This window comes from Plodia interpunctella, chromosome 14 (assembly GCF_027563975.2).
Source record: "Plodia interpunctella isolate USDA-ARS_2022_Savannah chromosome 14, ilPloInte3.2, whole genome shotgun sequence".
In the NCBI taxonomy this organism is placed as follows: domain Eukaryota; kingdom Metazoa; phylum Arthropoda; class Insecta; order Lepidoptera; family Pyralidae; genus Plodia; species Plodia interpunctella.
The window spans coordinates 9,600,516-9,628,398 of NC_071307.1; the positions used below are offsets into that span (position 1 = coordinate 9,600,516).

The following is a 27,883-nucleotide window of genomic DNA, read 5'->3' on the forward strand; positions in this document are numbered from 1 at the left end:
TCTACAAATTCAACATATATAGATAAATATATAAATGTGAACAGTTCAACTTATAAAAAATACTTTCAAAGTAGAATACTTCGAAGGAGTAATGTTTTTTTTTTCTGAAAATACCTTGAATTCGGTTTGTTAATAGAATAAGCTATATTATAATAATAATTATCCAACAAAATTCCCATCAACTTACATATAGAATGAAAACAGTTAATTGCCTAAGGTCAATATAAGTACAAAACTCACCTTTAATCACTCCAATAGAAGACTTTGTGCTCCCCCTGCATACAAAAAATATAACACTTCTTACACACATTAATATAAACAATGCACTTGTTTAACACAATAGGTACACCTCTAATTATACCTTGTGTTTACAACACCATTCATTTCGTAACATCACTATTTACATTTGTCGATAATAGCGCAGCACTGTTTTATTTCCACTTTAGTGAAGTATTGGAATTCGTCAACACGACAGGTGCGTTTTATAGTTTGTTCGCGACTAACGCACGGCGGCGCCACGGTCTGCTTGTGATGTTTGCGTCTCGCTCCAACCCGGTACTCATGCCTGAAACAGAAGATATAATATGATTAATGCAATGATGAGAGAAAGGTATGATTAGGTTAGGATCAAAAAATGATTTGTGAGGCCGTTTGACCGTGCGTCGTAGCCGTCATAACGTGTTGAGTGTGGTTCCTAGAATCTTGCCGTGGATGTCGTACGAGGCGATCAAGGAACACATAACCTTGGCTGCTGTTGCAACAATAGCATTCTCAGGGTGTGATCAATTATTATAGAATCTTCGAAATATTAAAGTTTATTTTTTAATTATGATAGCGGGCTTCGCACCGTCACAGCCCCGAATGAAAAAATAAAAAATAAACTTTTCTTCTGAAATGATGCCTTCACAGGCACTATTTCACGTCGTATTCTAAATTAAATTATATTTACCAAAGCTACAAACTACTAGCATTTCGGAACGACCACTGCTGAGAAGAAATGCCGAAAGGAACTCATTTAAGAATAGCCAACGAATATGTAGGCTATATGGTTATATAGCCTATTCCCCTCCACCACTATTGATGGTTATATATTATTATATAATTACTGGTTAGTAATTTAATGACAAAAACAAATAATTAGGGGAACCTTCGCGGCTTTCCTACACTACCCTAGCTTCTGCGGAACTCAAGGAAGGAAATAGACATGTTAATGTTTATTTAGGATATTGAAATTGGTTCACGCATTTACAAACAGACTGTGGGATTGTCTAGCTGTGTTTTGAACTGACACACTGTTGTAAGTATAAAGGCCCTGAATGAATTAGTAGATTCTCTCTATTCGTAGAAAGTGGGCGCAACATGGCGTCCCGGCTGAGAATCGATCTCGGAGTTTTGGTCATCGTCATTTTGAAACGTGAGTTTCCGGAGATCCGATTCCTTCATAATGTACTAAGTTTTTTACAAATATGACAATTGATAACAACGAAGGACAAAATTGTTTCCCATTAGTCATTCACTAGTTAACTTTAGGTAGTCTAGTTTTCTATTTCAAAGTGTTTGTTGCAGTGAAACTGTGTTCGTCAGTGGACTGGGAGAAGGTGAAATGTTCTGTGGACGTGGATCAGAAAGTTCCAGAAGGAACGGTGCCAATCGGCCGCTTCCCTTGGCTGGGCGTCGTGCAACACACTTTCTGTATGTATCACCACTGTAGAACCATCAATAGTGGTGGAGGGGATAAGACGCCTCCCGGTAACTTCAAGGCAATTTCTTATTTATTTATTACAATAAAAACTACTAAGTACGTTCTTTTGTTGTTTTATGGGCGATAAATATATATTGTATTGTATCAGGTTCGGTAATTGATACTCATTGCAGACGTGGCTGAGAAGGCCAGGTTCGCGGTGACAGCTGGCGTGCTCGTCCACCCGGCGTATGCCATCGCGTCTGCCGAAGACATGGCTCGCGTGCCCCGGACGCAGCTCTTGTGAGTTTGGTTTATCTGATGTTCTGCACCTGGGTGTTATAACCTGCGTGAACATTGTATCTAGGGGATAAAAGTTTACTCGTTTTTTTTTAAGTCGCAAATTATGAATGGTTGAATTGGAATCAGAGTGACATAAATTGTCTAATCAATTCATTTGGATGTTGTTAGTGGACTTAGGGTGCGTTGCAACGGTCAACTTTATTAAAGTTTACGGCAAACTTGGTGCAACCCATTGAAATTTTTTTATGTCAATAAGTAATGTACCTTTATTATTTAAAGTTGAATACACAATATTGAAATTTAATTATTTGATGACAGTAACAACACAAAGTTCATCATGTGGCACAGCAACGAGGAGAAGTTTACGGTGGACGTCCGCGACTACCTCCTGCACCCCGAGTTCGAGGAGAAGGTGACCTTCGCCACGCTCGCCTTGCTGGAACTCATCACGTACGGGTATACCGGCATTAGCGACTACGAAAGTAAGAACACATACTATACGTGCCAACGGTCTGACGAACGATGTTCGGTGATTGTCCAATATCTTAAGGATTTTCACAGAAAGCATATGAGTTTATGAGTATATCGGTATACAGAATGAATAGGATTCTAACCTGGAATATTTATCCCCCATACGTATCGTTCTGTCGATGTATATTATAAAGGTTTATTTTCATATCTCTTACCTACACGACATTCAGTATCTAAACTCCGGATATTGAAATTGATACAACCGCTGGGGAGTGGCTTCTTCAATCAGATATATCCCTCACTCTCATACTTAAGCTTAAAGTATGCTCTAACTTTTTTATGAAGAACAGGATGTATAGTTAAGATTCTTATGATTTCAGCGGTGGTCCTGCCCATCTGTATGCCCGTAACTGGATTCGGTGGGACATTTGACGAGATATATTCAGTCAGGATCACAGATGGTATGATTTTGCTTCTTCCAGCATGTGGTAATGCATTAACTATTTTTAATTTACATTTTATCGAGAAATTCACTTTTTGGTTTTTCTGTATTTAAGGGCATTAGTATATTGTGAGGTTCCACAAATAACATACCATAATGGTCCAGTTTAGTTACCTTACCTCTACGCATATTTCTGTAATCTGCTACATAAAAACTATTCAGTTAAAAAAAAATCACGTGCGTTTTTGTTTTGGTGAGTTGCACCAGTCAAGTTCGACCTGCACGCTGACGTTTAGACAATGGCCTACTTTACGTTTTTCTGAACAGGTTAAAGTTAACCCACCCACTCTGTGTTGTAACGTCTATATACGGTACCTGTATCCGTCGAATGTCATGAATCAAATCATTTATTCCCACTGACATATCGAAACGACCACTACTGAGGTGAAATGCCGAAAGAAACTCATTTGAACAGTGTTGGTCCCTATCATGCCAGATTGATATTATAATGAAACTACTAGTGAATTAACAGAACAATACAACACATAACAATAAGGAGCAGCATTAATTGCATGGGTTTTTAACGTCGATATACAGGATTACCGGCATCTAACACATAAACTTCCAAAGGCGCATAGAGACTAACATCTTTTGTTTTACGACTTTGGTCTAAATATAACAAATACAAAAATTTCCTTTTTTAGTTTTAATGTCGTTTCTATAAAACGTTAACTCTATATGCGATTGCGCTACATAACGTTACTATACTGTCTCGTGTTGCTTGGCTATTACATAGAGTTAAGATGTATAGAATCGCAAATTAGGTTGTGTTTTTTTTTTTATAAATATGAAAAAAAAAACTATGAGTCACGAAAAGTCGTAGAATAAAAGTTGCTCGTTTTGATGTACACAAATAGTCTTTAGGAGGTTTTACGTTTGATACCAGTAACCCTGTATAATGTTTTATGTTTTCAGAGACCGCTGAGATGCACAAGGAAGCTAACAAAATGAACTACGTCCCGGCAAGAGAATGCGATGATTTCTACAACAAGGCCGGGGTAAGTTTTGTTTAATATGATTAAACTAGTGGTACATCCCGGCTTCGCTCGAGTAAAACAAAACAAAATTATACACCCAAACCTTCCTTAGGAATCATACTATCTATTGAGAAGTCCGCATCGAAATCCGTAGCGCAGTTTTACTCGTAAGATCTAAGTTGCCTATGTATGGACAGACAGCGGGACGCGACTTTGTTTTATACTACATATGTAGATGTGTACTAACGGGATTTAGCACAAACCTTTTTATTTAATATATCTGTTGTTTCAACGTCGCAGCCAGACTTACACCGTTGTTACTTATTACAATTGAACTTATATTTATAATTTATAATAATACTAGTACTACTGTTCTCGAGGTATAAGTACGCCGCGAACTCGAGAACACAATATTTTTTTTATGATTAATTTTTTTATTATGATCTTTTTCTGATTGGCTCGGGTCTTGGATGTTTATCTATATATGTGTTTGTTATAAAATATAGTATCGTTGAGTTAGTATCCCATAACACAAGTCTCGAACTTACTTTGGGGCTAGCTCAATATGTGCGGTTTGTCCTCATTTATTTATTTATTTATTACTTTTTACTAAATTGTGAATATTTCAAAAACAATTTAACCCATTTTGATGCCCAACGAATTTAAAAAATTCATTGTAGGATCTCCTACATACCTTTTAAATTTCATCAAAATCAGACCAAAGGTTCGAAAATTATAGAGTTACGAACAAACAAATAAACATACATACATACAAAAAATGTATTTTTGCCCCAAGTAGAAAGGTAGACAACAAGTGATTCAAAAATAATAAATTAGTTTTGACACATTTTTGTAATCCGTTTCTCCACGCGCTTTCTGTTACACATTAAAATGCTTTTAGGATTAACTACTTGATGATCTTTCAGTAAATTACGCAACTACTCGACCACCATAGCTGTTTAAGCTTTTATTTCAGCTGTCGTACGACAAAATGAAGCCTCGCAGGCCTCTGTGCGCGTCGGTGGAGTCTCAGAAACGAGCGTGTGTCTGGGACGCGGGCTCCGTTCTCTTCGCGAGACAGACTTTTGGCCACTGGATGATTGTAAATATTAATTTAAAATCAGTATTTTTTCTAGAATGAATACTCTTTGTCCTTCACTGTACTTTTGACTACATGTATACAACATTTCAACATGATCGATTGAGTAGATAAAGCGTGATTAGAACTTACAGTCACATCTATATTACAATTATTATAAAGAGGTAAGTGTTTGTGAGTTTGTGAGTATATGTTTGAGGCGGGTAATCTCCGAAATTAGCGAACAAATTTCCAAAATTCTTTCACCATTAGAAAGGTACATTATTCAAGATTGCTATAGATTATTTCATCTCACAATTCCTACGGAAGCGAAGCAACATCTAGTTTATAATATATATTTTAGTTTTTATAGTTGAGTCTACAATTCTGGGCTCCGACGCTCAACGGCTGAGGAAGAAACGGGGAAAACCCTCAGATAAGAGAGAGAGAGAGTTGAGTCTATATTTAATATGTAAAAGAATATGTTATACTTATTTCGAACCGCGCACGCAAACGAAGTGGCACAATTAGTTACCGAGTAAATGTGGTCCAATTGAAAGAAAAAAAAGTTTATAAACATCAGAATTATGAGGCTGATTCCAGTTAGGGTTCAGCACCCGAGGGGCGGGCTGCGGCGCGCCAGCTCGCTTCGTCAGCATCCACGACTTCATACCCTGGATCGATGACGTGATCACCAAGACCAGCCCAGACGAGATGGACAGAACTGTCCAAGTGCTCTTCCGAAGGCAGAACCCATTCGAATTCTCCATGTATGCTGGTTAGTTAGAGCAAATTATTTAATTATTATTAGGTACACTAACAGATTACATGACAAACATTAATTAAGTACAATAAACATTACATTTAGTGTGCTAGGATGAAACCTAATTGTAGGTTTTTGGTAATAATCATAAAGATATTTAGAATTATTAACATTATTGGATAAAAGTAGTTATCGATTTAAGTATCAACATTTCTAGATATTAATGTTATATAAAGAGAAAATATTTGTATTTTTGTTTATTGTGTATATTTTGTTTGTTTGTAATAACGAATAATTATTATATATAATTATGTACACGAGTAGGTAAGCTTTTTTTGTGTGTCAACAAAGTAACCATAACATTTATTTAATAAAATTTTCCAAATTCTTTCTCTGTTACTATGACTATCGCCTAATTTTGTTTTTATGTAAATATAAATTCACACTCAAATTCAAAATTCTTATTCAATTTAGGATGATATACATCAATTATTGACGTCAAAAAATTACTTAATCTAAGTCTACTGCCGGCTTCCAAAGCGCAGGTGAAGAAGAAGCGGCGCAACAAACTTCACCGCAGCCTTTTCTCCAAGGACGTCAATTAACAAATATAGGTCTTATACATATATTAAAAATTAGGAGGACGAATTTACATCATTATTAAAAATATCAAAATTTTAATGAATAAAAAACATTTAAAAAAGTTGTATTTCCAATAAAATTCTTGAAAATTGTCACACAAAAAAAAGCTAAATCTACAAAACGTGCGTATTAATGTCATAAATCAATTACATATGTTATGAGGATACTGCACCATGCTTGGGCCAAACATTATTGTCGTTCACATAATCATCAGACTTGTACAAAGAACTTATTTTATATAATTTCAAATATTTTTTGGCCGGCATATCAAGAATTCATTTAGGCAATTTATTATAAAAACGGATATATTCAATATACAGCATTTTTTTTCTACTCTTTTATTATATATACTTATTGATTTCATAATGCTTCGATCCGAGTACTGGTAGCATTGTTTATGGTTAATTACTTCATAGTCTTGAACACCGGACATATACGTAAATTATTTTACATAGATACCTAGCATAGTTTTTTAGACGTTTTGTGAATTAATCAGTGCTAGTAAGGCCGCTTGTAGCTCAGAAGAAATAATGTTTTCAACATTGGAAGGAGTTCGCACAAGCATGACCTGATGGTGCACCCAGGAACGGCTCCAAACGTGGGAATACTTCAACGGTTTACTGCCCGGTCATGAATGTTTGTCGCGCATGGAATGCAATAAGATCTCTCCGATAACAATTAAAAAGATCGTGTAAAAAATTTCATTTTTGTAAAAAATAACTTATTTCAGGTGACGTCAAGTTACCGAAGAATTTTGGTCAGTGTAAAGACAAGAGGCAGTCTGGTATAGTACTCTTCAAGGACGAATCGCAAATGTTTACCACCAAGTATATCGGACAGGGGTTCTATTATGTACGTACAATTTGAATGGGGTTTAAGTGTACCCTTAAATGTATAAAGAGTAAAGTGTTACTTTATGCATTACTACATTTCGGAACATCGTACTAATATTATAAACGCGAAAGTTTGTGAGGATTTGTGTATGTGTATGTATTTTTGTAACTCTTTCACGCCAAATCTACTGGACCGATTGTTATGAAATTTGGTACGCGGGTGGAACATAACCTGGATTAACACATAGTTTTTATCCCGAAATTAAAACGGGAGCGAAGCCCCGAGGCGCAGCTGGTATGTCCATAAAAGTCGATAATAGGGGCTAAGAAAGGGGCGGCTTTTACTATACGGCCTCTGGTGCGGCCAAGAATGGAAATCCGTCACTGCCATTAGAGTACTTATCCCGAAATAGACGGGAACCTGACCGCGAGAAATACTTGTTAATCTCAATGTAAGCAATAGTTTTTAACGACACAACGAGACGCAAAAAGAGGGGTGTATTAAGTTTGACCGCTAAGTGTGTCTGTCTGTCTGTGTACGTGGCACCGTATCTCAACAACGGGTGAACCGATTTGGATGCGGTTTTTTTTATTATATGCTAATGCTATTTATAATTTTTTTTATATTTCTTAGATGTGTTTGAACAAAATAGGTTCAGCCGTTCAAAAGTTGTTGCGAAATGAATATAGAAAGTCGGCTTTTTTTTTATTTGTCTGACAAATAAACTTGTGCTTATTTAAAGTTGTCAGCGGCCGTGTTCGCGAGTATAAAGTGCATCCAGGTGAAGTTAGAGGTGATGACACGGTCGAACGCGGCGGTCTGGGTGGAGCATCAGTGCAACAGAGACATGACTAACCGATTGGGGCCCATAAAGCAGGATCATCGATTGTAAGCTTCATTTATTCACTACACAATGCGAAATGGTAGAAAAGCAATGGTAGAAAAGCAATGGTAGAAAAGCAATGGTAGAAAAGTTGGAAAATCAGTGAGTCATGAAAAAAGGTGAGTTAAGATATGTTTTTTAAGTCATATTTTTATTCAATTCCTATTATGCTAATTTCACACTGTAGCCGAACACAGTCACATGCCGACGCGAATGCGTGAACATTGCGTCATTTGTAGCGTGAGCATTTATTTGCCGCAATGAAAAACCAGCAACGTATGCCGAATACGCCAAAGTTTTGCAAACTGTTCGACAGATAGTGTGGAGCCGGTATTAGAATTTTAGAAAATGCTCTTTTCGTCTCCCCTTATTCAAATTACACTATATTATTCTGTCATCTAGAATCATAAAAAGCAAGACATCAATACTAAGGAAAAATCTTGGATATAAATTGCCTAGTTATATTACATGAAAAATGTATGTACCATTTTGTCGACCTCGGTGGCGCAGTGGTAAAGTGCTTGCCTCTGAACCGAGAAGTCCCGGGTTCGATCCCCGGTCGGGTCATGATGGAGATTGATCTTTTTCTGATTGGCCCGGGTCTTGGATGTTTGTCTATATATGTATTTGTTATAAAATATAGTATCGTTGAGTTAGTATCCCATAACACAAGTCTAGAACTTACTTTGGGGCTAGCTCAATCTGTGTGATTTGTCCTTATATATATATATATTTATTTTATTCATTATATTTTATTTGTAGTTCATTTCATAGAAAACGCGTGTTGGTCAATATTTGTAAGTATTACTACTAAGTATTGTAATTAGTACCTACGGAACCCTTGATGCGCGTATTGCCTCGCACTTGACCGATTTTAAATCATCATTTCATTGTCGTTTTGCAGGAACGAGTGTTTCATGTACTTCAAATCGAAGGCTTTAGTCGAATTCCGATTCTACTTTTCATTTAAGGTGTACTTTGAGGTATGTACCTATGTAAATTTCATTAATATACTAACCAAATTTGAAAGTCATCCGAGGGCGAAGTTAAAGTTTAAATTTCACTTCTCACTATTGAATCGATTCGCAGTGAGACGCAGCGAACCAATCACATTGCGGTGTGGTTGTCGTTGCGTCACATTGCCACACTATGATTGGTTAGCCGCGTCTCACTGCGTGTCACTCGATGGTAAGATGTTACTAGCAAAGTCGCACTACGCACACTGATCACCCAACTAGCTGTCAAAACAGACTCATCGTGATTTTCTCTCATCTTGAGTTTGACGACTTGTCGACCTCGGTGGCGCAGTGGTAAAGTGCATGCCTCTGAACCGAGAGGTCCCGGGTTCGATCCCCGGTCGGGTCATGATGGAAAATGATCTTTTTCTGATTGGCTCGGGTCTTGGATGTTTATCTATATATGTATATGTTATAAAATATAGTATCGTTGAGTTAGTATTCCATAACACAAGTCTAGAACTTACTTTGGGGCTAGCTCAATTTGTATAATTTGTCCTATTTATATTTATTGAGGTTACATTCGTATGAATACGCAAAGTCTGGAGTTAGCGTATAAATAAATATCATCCTTTGATTTTCATTTTAATAATTAAATAAATATGTTATCGACAAATAACACAGATTTTAGTTGGTCCCTAAGTTCGAGACTTGTGTTACGGGATACTAACTCAACAATACTTATGGTAGGTCAGGTCAATCTGAAAAAGATCATTATCCATCTTGAGCTGCCCGGGGTTCGAACCCGGTACCTCCAGTGTAGCAGTCCGGCATGATGACCATTAGACCACGAAGCTTGTCAAAAACAGGTGTTCTTTACGCTTTAGGTGTTAATAGTTCGAATTGAAAAGTTATTCATTTTTGTATCAAGCAACCAGGAACACTTGAAGTTGAGAGAGAAGAGTTGAATGAATGAATATTTATTCAAAAGACAAACACAATAACAAATCTGATAACAATACGGAACACAGAAGAATTTTGATAAGCATTAGAGCAAATGTTGTTTACCTCATGAGAGATTTAGGGTGAATTGCACCAGTCAACTGTGACGTTGGCTTTAAACTGCGCTCCGCTGACGTAAGACAAAACGGTGTACGTTGCGCATGGAATTAGTGGGTACCGTAGTACCTACAAATTACATGACTTTGCGTTTTTCTGCGCATGTTACAGTTAACGTCAAAGTTGACGGTCACTCTGTAATGTTTGGTTCGCTGTTATTTTATCTATGGTTCGTACCAAAGCTTGTATCTAAATTAGGTACAACTAAAGTATGGTTCATGTAGAATGGTCATAAAGTTCTTTGCTCCCACTTACCGATGACAGAGATTGAAAACATTCGTCTGCCATTTTGTTTGACAGCCGCACAATATATTTATTTGAAATTTGTTTTCTTTGTTAATTTTTTTGTTTAAAACGGAACCACAACCCGGTCCCTCTAATGTGGAAAAGCCAAGACTACAGTGGTTAAAACGTAAAGAGTAACAAACAAACACAGTTAGAAAGATAGAATTAATATCGTGTACTTTTAAATAAATGTTGACAATTTCTACTGTGAATTTGTATGACCCCTACCCTATACCAAGTTACCGAGTTCACACAATTTTGCGATACATTTCATATATTCCGGAACTGTCGTTTTTGAAATTGGGAAATCATAGTACGCAATAGTGTCAATGGTCTCTATGGCCAACCTTATTAAATTTGACTTTAAGTATGCACCTAATTTAGATTTGTTTGCAGGTTATAGTCATGGGTTTCCCCGAAGCAACTCCAATGAGGCCCAATCCTAACAAAAACATAGAAACGACTATCGGCTGGCATCCGACGAGCGATGGACTGCACAAGTATTATTGGCATCCAGCCGATAAGTGGCAATGGCATCTATAAATTATCCTAGGGGTATAAATTACAGTGGTGAAGAAGAAGCGGCACAAGAAACTTCACCGCAGCCTTTTCTCTAAAGACTTTTCTCTTGTCATTTGACAATTATTATGTGTCTCACAGGACGATCCTTTTATTGATTTTATTACACGACAGAAAGATGAACAGAAACGGCCCACACTCAGTGAATGTAAAATAAAGTATCACAATCAAAAACGAATAGAACTAACTCAAAAGCTCAACAAATAAAAGTTATCTTACCAATTTCTCTGTAATTTTATTCCCTATCTCACTCTTCCAACACCTTATCCGGTGGTCGCGTATAGAGTATATTAAATTAACAGAGCATTCGTGAAAATTCATTATTCTGGTATTATTTTCTTATCGATTGTGTGCTGTTATGAAAGTAAAGTGTTAAATAAATAATGAATATCACGGAATTCTGCATAATATAATACAACTAAAAATAAAAATAATAATTAATAATAATATAAAAAAATATTTAAAAAAAAATTTTCAAGACATTGCGAAACAGTTCGCCGAACTTTGTCAGATTCTTCAGTTTCTTCAGATTCTTCAGTTTCGTCAGTTTAATATATAATTAATGAATATCACGGAATTCTGCATAATATAATAAAACTAAAAATAAAAATAATAATTAATAATAATATAAAAAAATATTAAAAAAAAAATACTCAAGACATTGCGAAACAGTTCGCCGAACTTTATCAGATTCGGCATACGTTAGTGGTTTTTCATTGCGGTAAAGAGTGAATTTCACGACTGTTTGAACGTGGCGTGTAGCATTTCATTAGTGTCGCACATTTTTTTTTTAATAAAAAATCTTCTTTTTTTTTTATTTAACATTTATATATTTTTTTAAATTAACATTGTACCAATACTTGACCTATTTATAATATAGGATAATCAAATTGATTAATGTGTATGGTACAATTTAATAAACACTAATGATAGCCCACGGCGGCATTTAAAACGCTCGTGCAATTCACCCTAAATAGATTTTCTCGTAAAAAAACGCAATGTTGAGTTTGACGATAGGATATAGCCAGCATAATAAGGGCATGATGACTATCGCCACCTAACGATAGTAGACTTACGCACGCTAAAGAGACAATACAGCTCAATTCTACAGTTTTCACGATGTTTTGTTTCATCGGAAGCAAACTGTGGTGAATGAGAACTTTACAGCAAATTTATTTGTACTAAATTGTTAGTGATGTAGTTACAGCCGCAATTACATTATATAACTTTAACAAAATATATTTGGTGGTCGGCTTTTGGATACTCTGTATCCACAGCCGTAATCTGTGGTATTCGGTAATATAATTAATCGAATTGATACTCGATTAAACTCATATTAAATTAGAAGCAAGCGCCGGTTTCCGAATTCCATTTGTCACATTTTTTGTCTGTTTTGTTAACATTTGATAGTATTACCTTAAGAGCATTTGAATGTATAGATGTACGTATTCCTTGTTGATCTTTTTCGAATAGATTTCGAATAATTAATCTCTAAGGAATAATTGATAATGGTTGGATTAGATTTTAATTAATCGAATTTCTATTCAGATTTGAATTTTCATTAACTTTTTCTATATGTATGTAAGTACTTGATTTTTTGGTGAGAGCCATTCATTTGTCAATACAAAATACGTCACACTTGCAATTGCACGCAACTCCGTCCGCAGTTTCCTGTTTGACATAAATTTGGTCATTAACTATATATATTTTCCAGATTTCATCGGCCCAGTGGTTAGCCTTGAAAGAGTAACACGGACAGACAGACTTTCTCGTGTATAGTATTTTTAGTTTTATTATATTATGCAGAATTTCGTTATATTCATTAATTATTTAATGTTAGTGCATCCATCTAGTGCATTGGCAATAGGTTTGGTTAGAAATCTGCATTGTGCAAGAGCAGTGCAGCCTCGTCCGTCGGCGGCGATAGTATCTCAACTGAATGTAAGGTAAATTAAAGATACTACGGAAACATAAATGAGGTCATGAGGTTAGCCACTCCCGATGTAATTAAAAGTTGGTGGAGAACCATCCTATGAGGGTGTGGTCGGCTATAATAAAATATTATAGTATTAGAATGAGAATTGTGAGTGTCGTCTAGGTTCTGAGTTAGGATAGGGGACAGCCTTCAAGAAGACTTTCATTCACTTCGTTAAAATTATATAAGATTGGACAAATTAAAATATTAAATATTCGTTGGTAGACATTTTTATTCGTCCCTATGTTCACACCGTAGTCTTTACTGTTATGTATGCCAAATAGCTTAAATATAAGACAAAATCACTTTCGCATCCGTCTCGATTTCGCATTTTGTATGGTTTTCACCATGCACAGACTTGCTGGTGACCGTACAAAAAGTTTATCGCGTTCACGATAGGGTGGCGACGCGATAAGAGAAGATTTCTTTTTATAAATATTATATGTAAGGATTTGGGTTCTTTATCTTAATTATATACTGTCAATACGGCCAGTATCCTTCTATATGCTCGTTATTTAGGCGATCTCTGACCTGCCCGCATCGAATATCCTGCAAATAACAATGCAATCTATATCAACTGCCCGCCTACACAAAAGAGATACATTTCTAAAGGACGACGTTGCTAGAACTAGAACCTACGTGATGTAGCACTGATAACTTGAGGGTCTTGTATAGAACTGATGCATTACACTAGTCATTGAGTTCTAGTTTAGACTTATGAATAGATGAGGAGCATGGGATATGCATGATACACTATGTCGCTTGATCGTATACTTCCAAACCAAACGATGAAGGTAAAGTATTACGCCGTTAAAGTAGAAATTGATGGGACGCTTGGCTAGAAGAGAAGACCATCGATAGACCAGAGCAGAATATGGCTAACATTAAGAATAATAACTATATCAATGTGTTTTGTGACGGTACTTAGCGGAAAAACTACAACTTGGCGGTAGAAGAATATTCTGCCGTCCATCGTTGATACGAAGATATAAAAAGATATACGCGTTTAATACCCGTCCTAAGTAATTAATATATTTTGGTCGAACCCGAGATCGACTGTTGCAATTTTTTGCGTCTATATACCTCTTTACAATACTTGACTTTATCATCATCTGAAATCGGCTCAATAAGTCTCTATTTTCTGTCATACTTACCTGTTACTATCATATTCAGTATTTCATGTGAGACGAACCCTACCTTACCTGGTATAAGATATCAAGATATAATCTAGATGGCCGGCTTTAAATACCACCTTTAATTGCAACAAGTCTACTCGCATCAAACGTATAAATAATTCTGAATAACAACTGAACTAAATTAAAAGCTTGACATAATTTATACTTATCTCATAAACTGGCTTTGCATAAATTACCAAAAAAAAAGTCAAACATGATATATAATACAAAATCAGCCTTACTGGGAAGCCGTAAAGTTCAAAATATTTTCATTCGTTTTTGGAATGACAAAAATTGGTATTTACTCTCGCGTTCACGAGTTTAGCTTTGTTTTATTACCACTTTGATTTTACTATTATCTTGGTCCTTATACTAAAGCAAGAGAGATGAAATTGCGGTGTTCGCTTTTTTTTAATAACTTTGCTATAAATGTGGATAGAACAAGGCAGTGACATCTCTATTCACGATCTTTGGAATTATTCTCAGAATCTCAGCTAATGTATTTGTAATGGCGAATTTAGATCTAACCGAGATTCGAGTAGAAAGAGGAGATATATCTAAAGTTATTATTTTATATTGGGCTAAGGAGTAAATTGACGAGAAAAATACTTTCATTAAATGTAATTTTGTCTGATTTACCTGGTATTTTTGGGTATATTGACGATAGTAGTTCGAAGTATATAATCGTGCAAGGACAATAAACCGTGAATTGTCGATCTCAAAGAGGTTATGGACAACTGTACAAGCATCAATCTCGCCGTGTAAAAATTCGTAAGAAGATAATCATCATCATTTTCGGGCCACATCAAGTCTTCCGCGTCCTACGATCATGTGCTGGTCTTATCCATCGGTTTCCCGTGACCCAAACAATGTAATCTCACCAGCGGGCTGGTGGTTCACCAACCGGCCTCTGTCACTGTCTCGGCCACCACTCCGTCACTGCTTTGGTCCATCGATGGTGTTCTAGCAAATAGGAATTAAAAATTCTTAAATACCAATTTTTAATTAATTCAAGAATTAAATTAAAAATTTAGAATTTTTTAAGAAACCAATGCTGAAATCCACCAATAAGTACCAAATAAAAAACCAATTTGACAACGATTGTTGAAAATAAAGCAAAAACATTTGAACACCTAAACACCTGTCGTCACGGTACCGTCACGCAGTGGTGTCGCCGTCACGGGTCACGCTTGTCACGCGCAGGCACGCGTCCTAAACACAGAGGAAATTACAGTCAGTCAGCTCATAGCTCAAGATCACTTGATGTTGCCTTAGAGGAAGTGTGTGGTGTGCCAATGGTCTGTAAAATAATATAGACGTTCAGTTCGACGATAGAGAGAATACTCGTACGATAAACTAATTTCATACCGGATATAATACAACCAATACTAAAATGTATTGTATATATATGTTTATGTAGTGTATAGCAAAAGTTCAGTAAATAAAAGAAACTTCATTGAGTATTACGTTGTAATAAATAAATCATTTTGTTTCAGTTTTATTTAAATTTTTATTTCTCGACTTTCAAATCACATATCATCCACAAAGTGGTAATTCATTACATGAAGCTTGGGCTCTGTGTGTATTTCCTCAAAATGACACCGTTACAATGACTAGTGGCCAGGACCGTAAAAAAAAGTTATTAGATATTGAACGGATCAGTTATAAATGGAATTTGAAGTTTGTAACAAGATCAATCGATTGAGAGAAACCCTAGCCAACCTCTCATCTGAGTTGCATACATGGCTGCGAAGCCCTAAAGTTTGAGGTGCACTTAAACAATTTGAAGATTCGACCGGCTCCCTGCCTGACTTTTTGGTGTTTGTTAGGTGTACCTATATTATGGTTTTACCCGAGCGAAGCCGGGACGGGCTACTAGTTAGGGCCGATGCAGACCGAACGCCTGTACCGGCCTTTACAAGAAACTCGTTGAGAGAAATCGATACACTGGACAACATTCTTTTTCGTCCTGTTTTTCTATTTTATTATGGTTGCAAAATGCGGTTCGTATGGTTCTAATTTATGTCCTCCGCTAGGTATGCGGGTTCGAATCCTCTAATTTATGTGCATTCTTGTTACAACTTCATTGGTACCCGTCTGGATTTTACGACATTTTTCTTTTCATTTAACGCCGATAACGGAAGGCCGTTAAACTTAAAGATTATTTATTTATTCGATTAAGATTTTAGTATCCATAACTTTTCGTGTCGATTTTATTTTGTGATCATAATTCTTTATGACTTGATTTTGACCAAACAAATAAATAAAATAATAAACAATAAAATAATTTATTTTCAAACTCAATACATACTTTTTATATGATTTAAACACGTTAGATGTAATACATGCTATAGTTTTTGGCATAATACATATAATTCAATTATTTGAATTGCTATTTTAGTCACAAGATATCACTAGTAAGCAATAACAAAATAAATTAATAAAAATTGTTGTCTGAACTGTTTAATTGCTTACTGATAAAGTATCGGATAACCTAAATGTAACAAATTAAACAGATAGCGTTAAATTTTTTTCCCGATTGGTGAATAGAGGTAACTGGCCCATCACATCAGGCAGATTAATCCAGCAATTAATTTATCTGTTAGATTACAATATTATATGTTATTAGAAAGGGGTGGAATAGGCCCTTAATGTAATGTAACATTTCAAAATGATTTACATATTCTACATTGTTTTTCTTCCAACAACTTTACTTCCATAAATATGTGTTATATTGCAAGACAGACATTTAATTCGAAGCTGTTGTGTGTTATCTACACAATTAGTCATTATAATTGTGGTTAATTAGCATACGGAGCAGGTTCCCACTTAACGACACAGTGTTACAAACATTTAGATTCCCGTATAGTAAAGTTTTATTTCCAATTCAATTTACAAAAAAATATTTATTAATATAAATATTAATTATTTTACTCTTTTGTAAATTGAATTGGAAATAAAATAGGGAGAATACCACACGATGTATTTTAAAATATGATTTGCAATTGAAGTTACAGATCACACTCATGTATTTGTGGTTGCGTTCGAGACTGTAACGCCGCGAAGTCCGGAGTCAGCGCAAAAAACGCTAAAACTATTTTTTTTTAAATTCAGCTGTGATTTTACAACCGACCGCCGTCTGCGTGATCATCTATCTCCTTGGACTAAGGTATCCCTTAGCCGCCTGGTATGACATCCACGAGAGGATATGGAGCGATCCTATAGGTACTAGGGCAGTACGGCATCGACTGATGTCCTTTAAAGTATAAAACGAATATTGATACGTTCCTCACTCTCTCATCTGAGCGTTTTCTTGATTTCTTCCTCAGCCTTTAGGGAGCGGAGCCCAGGGTCCGCTTTTTTACTTTTTTGGCTCCAACGCGCTGTCAGACCATTGGCACGCATATCATCCTTGACGGCATCTGCATCTGCCCTTCTGGCATAATAGGGACCAACACTGTTTGAATGAGTTTCTTTCGGCATTTCTTCTCAGCAGTGGTCGTTCCGAAATGCCAGTAGTTTGTAGCTTTGGTAAACATCATTTAATTTAGATTATGACGTGAAAAAGTGCCTGTGAAGGCCTAATTTCTGAATAAATGATTTGATTTTGATTTTGCATCAAGCTAGCACATCTTCTGCCAGGACCAGGGGAATGCGCCCTTCACTATAATTTCTATAATTTATTTCTGTTGCTTTTCATGCGAACCTAAGGACTCTAGCTATTGCCTAGATATATATATATATATATATATATATATGAGTACAGAAAGTAGACCGCCACAGCTGACTTGCCATAACAACATGTACCTGATACGCCTCAAATTAACTCTCGCTAAATCAGCAATCATAAAGCCAAAAGCATTTTAACGAGCTCAGTGCTCCAGTTTGATGTCAACAGATGATGGAAACAGGAGAGATTTGGATTAAATCCGTATATGAGTTACGAATTAGTGTTTATAAAAAGAAATGAGAAAAACATCTCTATCTGTATCTTGTTGTCCTTGTCTATCACTTTGTCCAAGTGTACCAAAGTTAAACTGACAGACGATTGTCTGTCAGTTCTTAGTTCAGTTCGCATCTTAAATACAATTTAAATCAAAATAGCATTTAATGATACAATAAATAGGTACCTATTGTATCATTAAATATACTTATTGAATGCATCAAATAAAAATAAAATAAAATAAAGTCTTCTATTTCCAAGTTGGCGGTCGGACATGAGTTTTTCATTGGAACGGCGAGAACTAAGTAATTTCCATTGTTGTCTGTGACAAGAAATTAAGTTGAGACTTGTCGGTAACTTTGTGATAAAACTGGACAAATGTCACTACATTGTTGTGAATTTTTATTAACTTCGTAAAAAAATATAACTTCAACATCGATGTTTTCACCACTGGGTGACAGATCATTCACCTCCCATATGTAACTAATGTAAAATAGGCAAGTAATTAGAAAAGAAATAAGTATTAAATTATCGGAATAATGCTATGATGACAAGCCAAGAAATCTGAACTTTATTAACAGGTATTAATTACATGATTATTTCTTTATAAAATATTTTATCACTACAGATTTGGAGTGTTCCATATATCTCTTTCCATCTGTGATCAAAGTTTGTAGTTGATTAATTGAAAGCAGGTTGGCTGCGGTCGGACATGAGGTTTTCATTGGAACCGCGAGAACTAAGTAATTTCCACTGTTGTCTGTGACAAGAAATTAAGTTGAGACTTGTCGGTAACTTTGTGATAAAACTGGACAAATGCCACTACATTGTTGTGAATTTTTATTAACTTCGTAAACAAAATATAACTTCAACAGTGTTTTTTGAGAAATTTGCAGCTGTAAGTCTGAAAGAAATCGTATAACAATATTATGGGTACATATAGTTATATAACATATAGTTTTCCATAAATAGGTATACGATTAGGTGTGTCGTATCATATTTATATATTTCCATTAGTACACGCCTACGCCTATTTTGCCATTTTTCTTTCTTTCTGTAAGAAATTCAACACAAACACTTCATTTCCTATTTATAAGTTTGATATTTACACTGTTTCGTGTACATAAATAAATAAGTAAAATCGATGTTTTCATATAAGCAATAAAGCATTAGGTTTTCGAAAACAAATAATAGTTTTGAAAAATAAAGTGGAGACGGTTAAAGCAGTGGTTGCTGTTGAAAAAAATTTTCAAGTCATAAACATGCCAAAACTACCTTAAGTTCTGTTGAAAGCTCGTAACTCTGATCGCCATGTTAGTCTGTAGTAACGGAGCGTGAAACAAAAATATTTGAACGGTCAAACAAGACAAACAATTATTTCCACACTAGCGCCACGAGTCGTTTCATTAAGTAAATAATAAATAATTAAATATATTAGGACAAATCACACAGATTGAGTTAGCCCCAAAGTAAGTTCGAGACTTGTGTTATGGGATACTATAACTCAACGGTAATATATTTTATAACAAATACATATATAGATAAACATCGAAGACCCGGGCCAATCAGAAAAATATCATTTTCCATCTTGATCCGACCGGGGATCGAATCCGGGACCTCTCGGTTCAGTGGCAAGCACCTTACCTCTGCGCCACCGAGGTGGTCAAATAAACGAATTAAATCATTACTTTAATGAGAGCAGCAGCTTCCGTGACGTTACGAGGTGTTCCGCGGAGCATAACTAGTCTTTACATCATCGTGTTACGTGTGATAGATTGAGCATTTGATGTGTAAACTATATTTTCCCTAGAGATCAACTCTCGTTTTATTTTCATTGTGCCGTAGTTTACGTTGTGGAATTAGAAACGTGGACAAGAGCAGGATAAAATAAATATCACCTTTTTTCCGTTGTAATTTTATTCAGAATTATTCAAGATAAGTATCAATCAATCAATCAATTAATTTAAGAACTTCGTTCTTGTCTGTGGAGCATTTTCCATCTTATTCTGTCCTCAGCCATCGATTACACCTCCCTATACGACACGACCAAGATAAGTGTGTTCTTAATCTTTCTTTTCAGTGTTGCTCTCAACCAATTATTAGATGTGTCGTGTAGGCCTCCTTCAGTTCCCGCCACTTTTTCCTATTCTGGGCAGTTAAGATCATTTCATTTATCATTTACTCGCACAAAATATGGCACAGAAAGATGTTAAAATTAAATAGTATCACATATTTTGCCAAACAATGGCATGCAAATGTAGGTACATAAATATCAATTAAACTCTAAAATTGTTAATTTCCAAGATTACATTATGTCAACAATAATTCATTTTATAATTTAATTTCAAATAAACACAATTTAATTTAGTCATTAGTTAGTCAAATACAAGTAGCACATTTAAAACATTAGTTGTCATATTTAAAATTTACTGTTTAACAATTCCTGAATATTAATAATCAAGTTGCTGCTTGCTATCTATTTGATGTCGTCTTTCCATTTCACGTGTGATCTTCCCTCTGACGTTTTCAGCCCCATGATCTCCGTAACAAAAATCGTATGCACCACGGCTCCGCTTCTCTGGCATCTACGAGTAGAACCAGTCCACTCCCACTTGAGTCTTGCAATTTATCGGCTTCTGTAACTTTGCTTTGTTTTCTCGGCCACATATTTGTCTTTATGTCTCTGAGGACGGCTCATATTATTTTTTTCCTTACAACGCTCTCTGTGCCCCTAAATAAAGTGTAAAGCTAAAAAAATAATTACATTTACAGTGGAAAAAAAATTGGAAAAATGATGTACACGAATAGTATAAATAAATAAATAAATATATTAGGACAAATCACACAGATTGAGTTAGACCCAAAATAAGTTCGAGACTTGTGTTATGGGATACTAACTCAACGATAGTATATTTTATAACAAATACATATATAGTTAAACATCCAACCAATCAGAAAAAGATCATTTTCCATCATGACCCGACCGGGGATCGAACCCGGGACCTCTCGGTTCAGAGGCAAGCACTTTACCACTGCGCCACCGAGGTCGTCATTACCATCAATAGCGATGATTTCTCGTTTTTAATATCTACTTTTTATGGGAAAAGGTAGAAAGACCGTTGCCCAACAGTGGGTCACGTCAAAAGCTTGATAAAAAAATTAAAAAATATATACCTTTATTTACATCAATACTAGAACCATAGTCTGTATCATGGATAAAATACAAAACGCTCTCCATTTTAGAGTTTCGTATTGTTAACATACAAAATGGCGGCAAACAGGCGTCTATTATGGGCCCTTAGGCTTTGTTCTCCAAAGTTTGATAGATTGAGCAAGAACTATGACAACAATGGAGAGATAATAATAATAATATATTAGGACAAATCACACAGATTGAGCTAGCCCCAAAGTAAGTTCGAGACTTGTGTTACGGGATACTAACTCAACGATACTATATTTTATAACAAATACATATATAGATAAACATCCAAGACCCGGGCCAATCAGAAAAAGGTCATTTTCCATCATGACCCGACCGGGGATCGAACCCGGGACCTCTCGGTTCAGAGGCAAGCACTTTACCACTTCGCCACCGAGGTCGTCTCTGCTTTCTCCCACGCTGCGGTAATCGTTAAAAACAGATTTATGACAATAATTGTGTGCTATATATTATACGCATACGTTAATTTTATACGCAGTTTTTCCTTATGACAGAAAGATCATATATACTCGTAAGCAGGCCATAATGGTAAATCAAAGTTCGAGTAGGACATTGATGATAAGTTATCTTCTTCGTTTTAGTCCAGTCAACCATTCTAATAACAATAAAGAATTAAATCAACTTGGAGTAAAAGTTTGTGAAGGCCAGCCATTTTCGAACCTGCCTATATTGCATTATTTGTTATGACTTATGTTGTTACACAGCTCTCATAAAAACTTACAATAATTCAGTTTTAATTTAAATTGTACCATGTGCTGTGACATATTAAATTACTCAAATTTGATTTTATTTTCGTATTTATGGAATATGGAATACAGAATGTGAAGTCACTTGTCCTGGCGAGCAAATGTGCTATTTTTTTTTTCATATGAATTCAAGAGCAGCGGCGCCGTCACCGCGCCATGCTAGTTTCCTCTCAGTATCTTAATTGGACGTTCTTCAAACGATTTCCAAGTTTCAACAGACGCTAAAGGCGAAAATTAAAGACATGAATAATAATACCTACGATGTGCAGTGATAGCTCAGTGGTTCTCAAACTGTCACTAATTTATTTACGATCCGAAATAAATAATAATAAATTACGATTAGCTTCAACGTATTACCTATTGTTTGTTTGAAAATATTAGTATTTAGATAAAATGATGTATGAAATGAAGCCACATTTGGAAATGTATGTATGTAAATGTAAAAACGTTTACATACATATATTTCCAAAAAGTTGTATTAATGGGCAACGCGATTGAATTTGCCGCCAGTACCTATTTTTAAACAGGTAGAATTTTCAGAATCACAGTATGTAATTATTATATGGAACGTGTGTCCGCTGCTTTTGAAAAAAAAATTCAAGAAAATTGTTGTCAAAATTGTTTAAATTTTGGTCGCTGGCATAATTAATTATTGCCTTGTCATTCTGTATATAGATGTCAAAAATATTTGAGAAACACTGCCGTTGACAACATCAGCCTCCGCGCTACATTACTGCGCGCACAAATTGCTCGACCGCTTCACGACTCACGCCCAAGGCTCCAGATTGTATGATGATACCTCATCACACACCTTGGGAAACCCACAAAGGAGGAGTCTGGAGGAACAGTGATCCATACACTTACCTACTCTTGTACTTCATTCATCATCATATCGAGTGTGTTATCGCTAACACTGGTGTCAGATTCAAGTCGCCTAAAGGCATCTGACATGACTTTTACGACTACTTACCGCCATCTAGTGGCAGGTAGTCGCATACTCACTAGTGAACTAAACTGTCCACGAATGTCCAGATTTCCTCACGGTTCCTTCACCGGAAGCAAGTGGTGGTCTATGAAAATTACTATATATGAGTCAGATTGATAAACAAACTCATATGGTACGAGCAGGATTCGAACCTGACACCTTTCGATCCACAGGCGGTCGTCTTAACCATTACACCACCACCGCTTCATGTACTGCATTGATGAACCAACAACGTATTTCTGCATAGTTTCTCATTCCACCTGGGACAGTTAAAATGTTTTCTCTCTCTTTCCGATATTTGACACTGAAAGATATAAAACATATTTTACATCACTAAAAATATGTTTCACTTGTATTAGTCGCACGCGCGCGTCTGCGGAGCGGAGACGTTTGTTGTGTGCGTGCGTATTTTGCGAAAATGGCGGCTAATATTGTGAAATGTACGAAATGTAATATAGTTATTAATGAACTATTAGCATTTATCCAGAACAAAGCTGACGTGATGGATGAAGACTCGCTTATTCGGATTTGCAGTGACAGTTTTTCGGATGGTGAAATAGTGACGGCTAAGAAGCTGCTTTTTGATATAATACCGGAGTCGACTAGAAAAATCCGAAGGAAGAAAGATAAAAGCCGCCGTGATATTGATGATATCATAGGCCTTCTCAAGCTAACGGACCCTGAGAGTGTACCAATCTTCGTCGCTCGCGACCTGGCAAAATTACCGCCTATTTTGTTTGACCACATAGATGTAACTAGACTGCTAAAAGACATACTTGTGTTGCAAAGTGATGTGAAAAACATAAAAAGCAATTTTGCTACTTCTGCAGAGGTGATCGAGTTAAAGAATGAGATGGAAAACCTGAAGCAAGCCTCCCTTGTATGTAACAAATATAACTTTGTAAACAATAAGCGAGGAGCCTTTATCGATAATCTTGATTGTTACGACAGTGGACCCATGGCTCTATACACACCAGACCCAAAAAGTTCTGAAATATCAAATTTGGCGATAAATAATGAGTGCGAGGGTAGACAACAACAAAAATCGGTCTCAACGGCAAGTTGTGTTAAAAGTTCGGAAGGTATGTGCTCGGGCGCGGTCGCCCCACTTGTTCAAATGGATGTCGAAACTACTCATACGCGTGAGCGAGAAACTGTATCGAAGTTACCTGTCGCTATCTCAGTCTCTCCGACTATCGCAGCGCCACCGACACGGAAGGTGGTGCCCCCGTGCAACTTGACGGCTGCTGTCAATGTCACAGTCAATGACAGAATGTTTCACCCACCAGTTGCTAATTTGGATGTAAACAGTAATAAATCGGCTAGTAGTCAAGCGTCTATGTCGAATATTATGAGGCAACGTAAAACAGGTCATAATAATGTGGAGGAATGGCAAACTGTTTCAAAAAAGAAGCGGAAAAGAGTGAGTGGGAACATGGGAAAAGCAGACGTAAGCCCGGACAGTACTTTCAAGGCAGCAGATGTTAAGATTCCTATCTATATTTCCAATGTTAGTAAGGATACTCAAGAGAGTGATATTGTAACATATATTAAAAGCAAAACAAATGAAGAGGTCGCATTGTATAAAATTAATAGACAGTCTGAGAAAAGCTATAACTCCTTCAAATTGTATATATCCAAAAATAAGTTAGATGTATTTCTGGATAAAGGCTTATGGCCAAGCGGAATTTCCTTCAGACGTTTTGTGAAGAATAACTTGCCAATAGATAAAAGCAGTATAAAGCATAACTTAGAATCAAATGATAATGGACCACAACAACCTACAAACCTGTAAATTAATAAGCTTTAATTGCAAATCAGTAAAACGGTCATTTGAAGCTGTGCAATCATTATGTGAGATATGCGACATTATAGTCCTGCAGGAGACATGGCTGTATGACTATGACATCCCTTTACTGAGCAGTATCCATGAGAATTTTGAGTATACAGGAAAATCATCTATGGATTTGTCAACTGGCCCACTAAGAGGTCGACCCTACGGTGGTTTAGCTATCCTGTGGAGGAGCGGAGTGTTTGATTCAGTTTCAGTGATAGAATGTAATAGCGACCGTCTCTCGGCAATCAAGGTAACGCTGGCAGACCGGCAAATTCTAGTTATTAATGTGTACATGCCGACAGATGAGATTCCAAACTTAATTGAGTTTACTCAATGTCTTAGTGAAATGAGTGCAATTGTTGAGTCTTGTGATGTGGAAAGTGTCTATATGCTGGGAGACTTTAATGCCCACCCCGGTGAGTCTTTTTACTCAGAACTTTTAAACTTTTGTGCTATGGAACAGTGGACTTGTGCAGACATAGAAAGGCTTAATTCAGTCCCCAATACTTTTACATTTATAAGTGATGTGACTGGTTCTAAGCGCTGGCTTGACCATTGTGTGGTTACAGAACAGGCTCGTGATACAATAGCTGATATAAGTATTATGTATGATGTTTTATGGTCTGATCATTTCCCAATGATTATAGAATGTAATTTTAGTGTCATTAAACCTAAGTTTGTAACCCCTTATTCATTACATAATAAAGCTATCTGGGGTGAAAGAAATATTGAGCAAATTAGAGAGTACTATCACCTATGTAACGATTCACTCAAGGATGTTGACTATCCCCATGAACTTGGCCTTTGTAATAACAGAAATTGTAATATTTTTGAGCATAGAGTTGTACTAGATGTCATGTATGAAAGTATTGTCAAAATTTTAACTAAGGCTGCTGAAGAGACTCATGTGGATTGTCAACATATAAAGCATAAAGCCCAAATGGTGGGCTGGAACAGACATGTTAGGGAGGCACACGGGTTGGCTAGGTCTAAGTATCAGATTTGGCTTTGGCATAATCAGCCTTTGACAGGTCCTATATTTAATGATATGCGTGCTACACGTAAGATATTTAAGAGCAAACTAAAGTGGTGCCAAAAGCACCAAGAACAAATTAAGCTGGATATTATTGCTGAACATCGTAAAAATAAAAATTTCAAAAAGTTTTGGAAATCTACAAATAAACTTGATATTAGACCCAGTCTTCCCGTGACTGTGGGTGATGCCAACGAGCCTAGTACTATCGCCGATATGTTTGTCCGGCACTTCCAAGTCCAGTCACCACTTGGTTTGTCTAGCAAGGTGGTTGATAATGGGACCTGTTGTGACTCTGATCAAATTCGTTTTTCAGCTAAACAGGTAGATGATGTCATTAAAAAAATGACTCGGGGAAAGTCCCCTGGTCATGATGGGCTCTCCATAGAACACTTGCAGCATGCTGGCCTTCACCTCAATAGAGTATTGGCTATGTTTTTCTCCTTGTGTTTTGGTCATTCTTACCTGCCCGACAGCCTCATTAAAACTATTGTGGTACCAGTCATTAAAAATAAAACTGGGGATGTAACTGACAAAAATAATTACCGGCCCATTTCGTTAGCAACAATTATTGCAAAGGTATTGGATAGTTTGATGGATATTGAATTGGAAAGCTACTTGAACTTACATGATGCCCAGTTTGGTTTTCGTTCTAATCTGTCCACTGAGAGTGCTATCCTGGTACTGAAGAATACTGCACACTATTATACACAGCGACATACACCTATCTATGCTTGTTTTCTAGACTTCTCACGAGCATTTGACCTTGTGTCTTATGACATTCTCTGGGAGAAGCTCAGGGAAAGAAATATCCCTGCGGAGTTGTTGGGTATTTTTCAGTATTGGTATCAGAACCAATCTAACAATGTCAGATGGGCCAACCAGCTATCTGTGTCCTATGGTCTGAATTGTGGGGTCAGGCAGGGGGGAATCACCTCACCCAAGTTGTTCAACCTCTATATTAATGACCTGATAGTTGGACTCAGCAACAGACATATCGGTTGCAGAATTGATGATATCAGTATTAACAATATCAGCTATGCTGATGATATGGTTTTGCTTAGTCCAACTGTCAGGGCGCTACGGGAACTGCTTGGTTTATGTGAGCAATATGCACGGCAGCACGGTTTGCTATATAATATTAATAAAAGCGAGTTTATGGTCTTTAAGGCGGCCGGCGGTAGGTGCCCAGTCTCTGTGCCTGATATCAAGTTGAACGGACAATGCCTAAAACGGGTGTACTCGTTTAAGTACTTAGGGCATATTGTCGACGACCGTCTTAGGGATCAAGCCGACATTGAAAGGGAGCGCAGGGCGCTGGCGGTCCGGTGTAATATGTTGGCACGTAGGTTTGCACGATGTAGCCAGCAGGTTAAAGCGTCATTGTTTAAAGCTTACTGTCAGGTGTTTTACACGTGCAGCCTATGGGCTAACTATACGCAGCGGGCCATTAGCGACCTGCGAGTCCAATACAATAATGGCTTTAGGATGATGTTTGGGCTGTCTCGCAGGTGTAGTGCATCAGATATGTTTGCTCAGGCGCATACTGATGATTTCTTTGCAATCATGAGAAAAAGAGCTGCCTCTATGCTCAAGAGAGTTCGCAGCAGTACAAACACCATCCTGAAAACCATTTCCAACCGGTATGACTCGCCCTTGCTGATGTCATGGGTAAAACTGTGCATCACAGGACGCCAAATTGTGGCAAAATAAAAATTTGTTTATTTTGTATTTATTACTAACATAGCAAGTAAGTATAAATTGTTACTAATATTTATGGACTGTTTTGATGGTCTGAAATAAAGATGATTATTATTATTATTATATTATTATTAGGTTTTTATAAGCAGGTGTGTAGAATGAGGTGGGTTTCTAAAGAAACTGATTCAGGAGTGT

The 27,883-nt window shown here is 36.5% G+C and overlaps 3 protein-coding genes across 5 annotated transcripts in view; 2 read left to right on the forward strand and 1 right to left on the reverse strand.

Moving 5' to 3' along the window:
• The window catches only part of dgo (diego), a 112,147-nt gene that overhangs the window by 60,468 nt on the left and 23,796 nt on the right, over nt 1–27,883 (reverse strand). For 2 of the 3 annotated variants that reach the window (XM_053754402.1, XM_053754401.1), the window contains one exon: nt 241–565. The gene's annotated coding sequence lies outside the window, so the exon portion shown is untranslated. The remainder of the gene's footprint in view (nt 1–240; nt 566–27,883) is intronic. The other variant, XM_053754403.1, reaches the window with a different exon arrangement.
• Nucleotides 1,360–11,341, forward strand: LOC128675177 (uncharacterized). Its single transcript, XM_053754405.1, has 12 exons — nt 1,360–1,414; nt 1,567–1,692; nt 1,876–1,984; nt 2,303–2,466; nt 2,836–2,916; nt 3,873–3,955; nt 4,911–5,036; nt 5,616–5,790; nt 7,148–7,269; nt 7,994–8,139; nt 9,039–9,117; nt 10,891–11,341. The coding sequence occupies exons 1-12, from the start codon at nt 1,360–1,362 to the stop codon at nt 11,035–11,037; spliced, it is 1,413 nt and encodes a 470-aa protein (XP_053610380.1). The 3' UTR covers nt 11,038–11,341.
• On the forward strand, nt 23,478–27,805 carry LOC128675178 (uncharacterized). The gene has a single exon (XM_053754406.2). It carries the CDS (start codon nt 24,878–24,880, stop codon nt 27,698–27,700), a length of 2,823 nt encoding a protein of 940 aa, XP_053610381.1. The 5' UTR covers nt 23,478–24,877; the 3' UTR covers nt 27,701–27,805.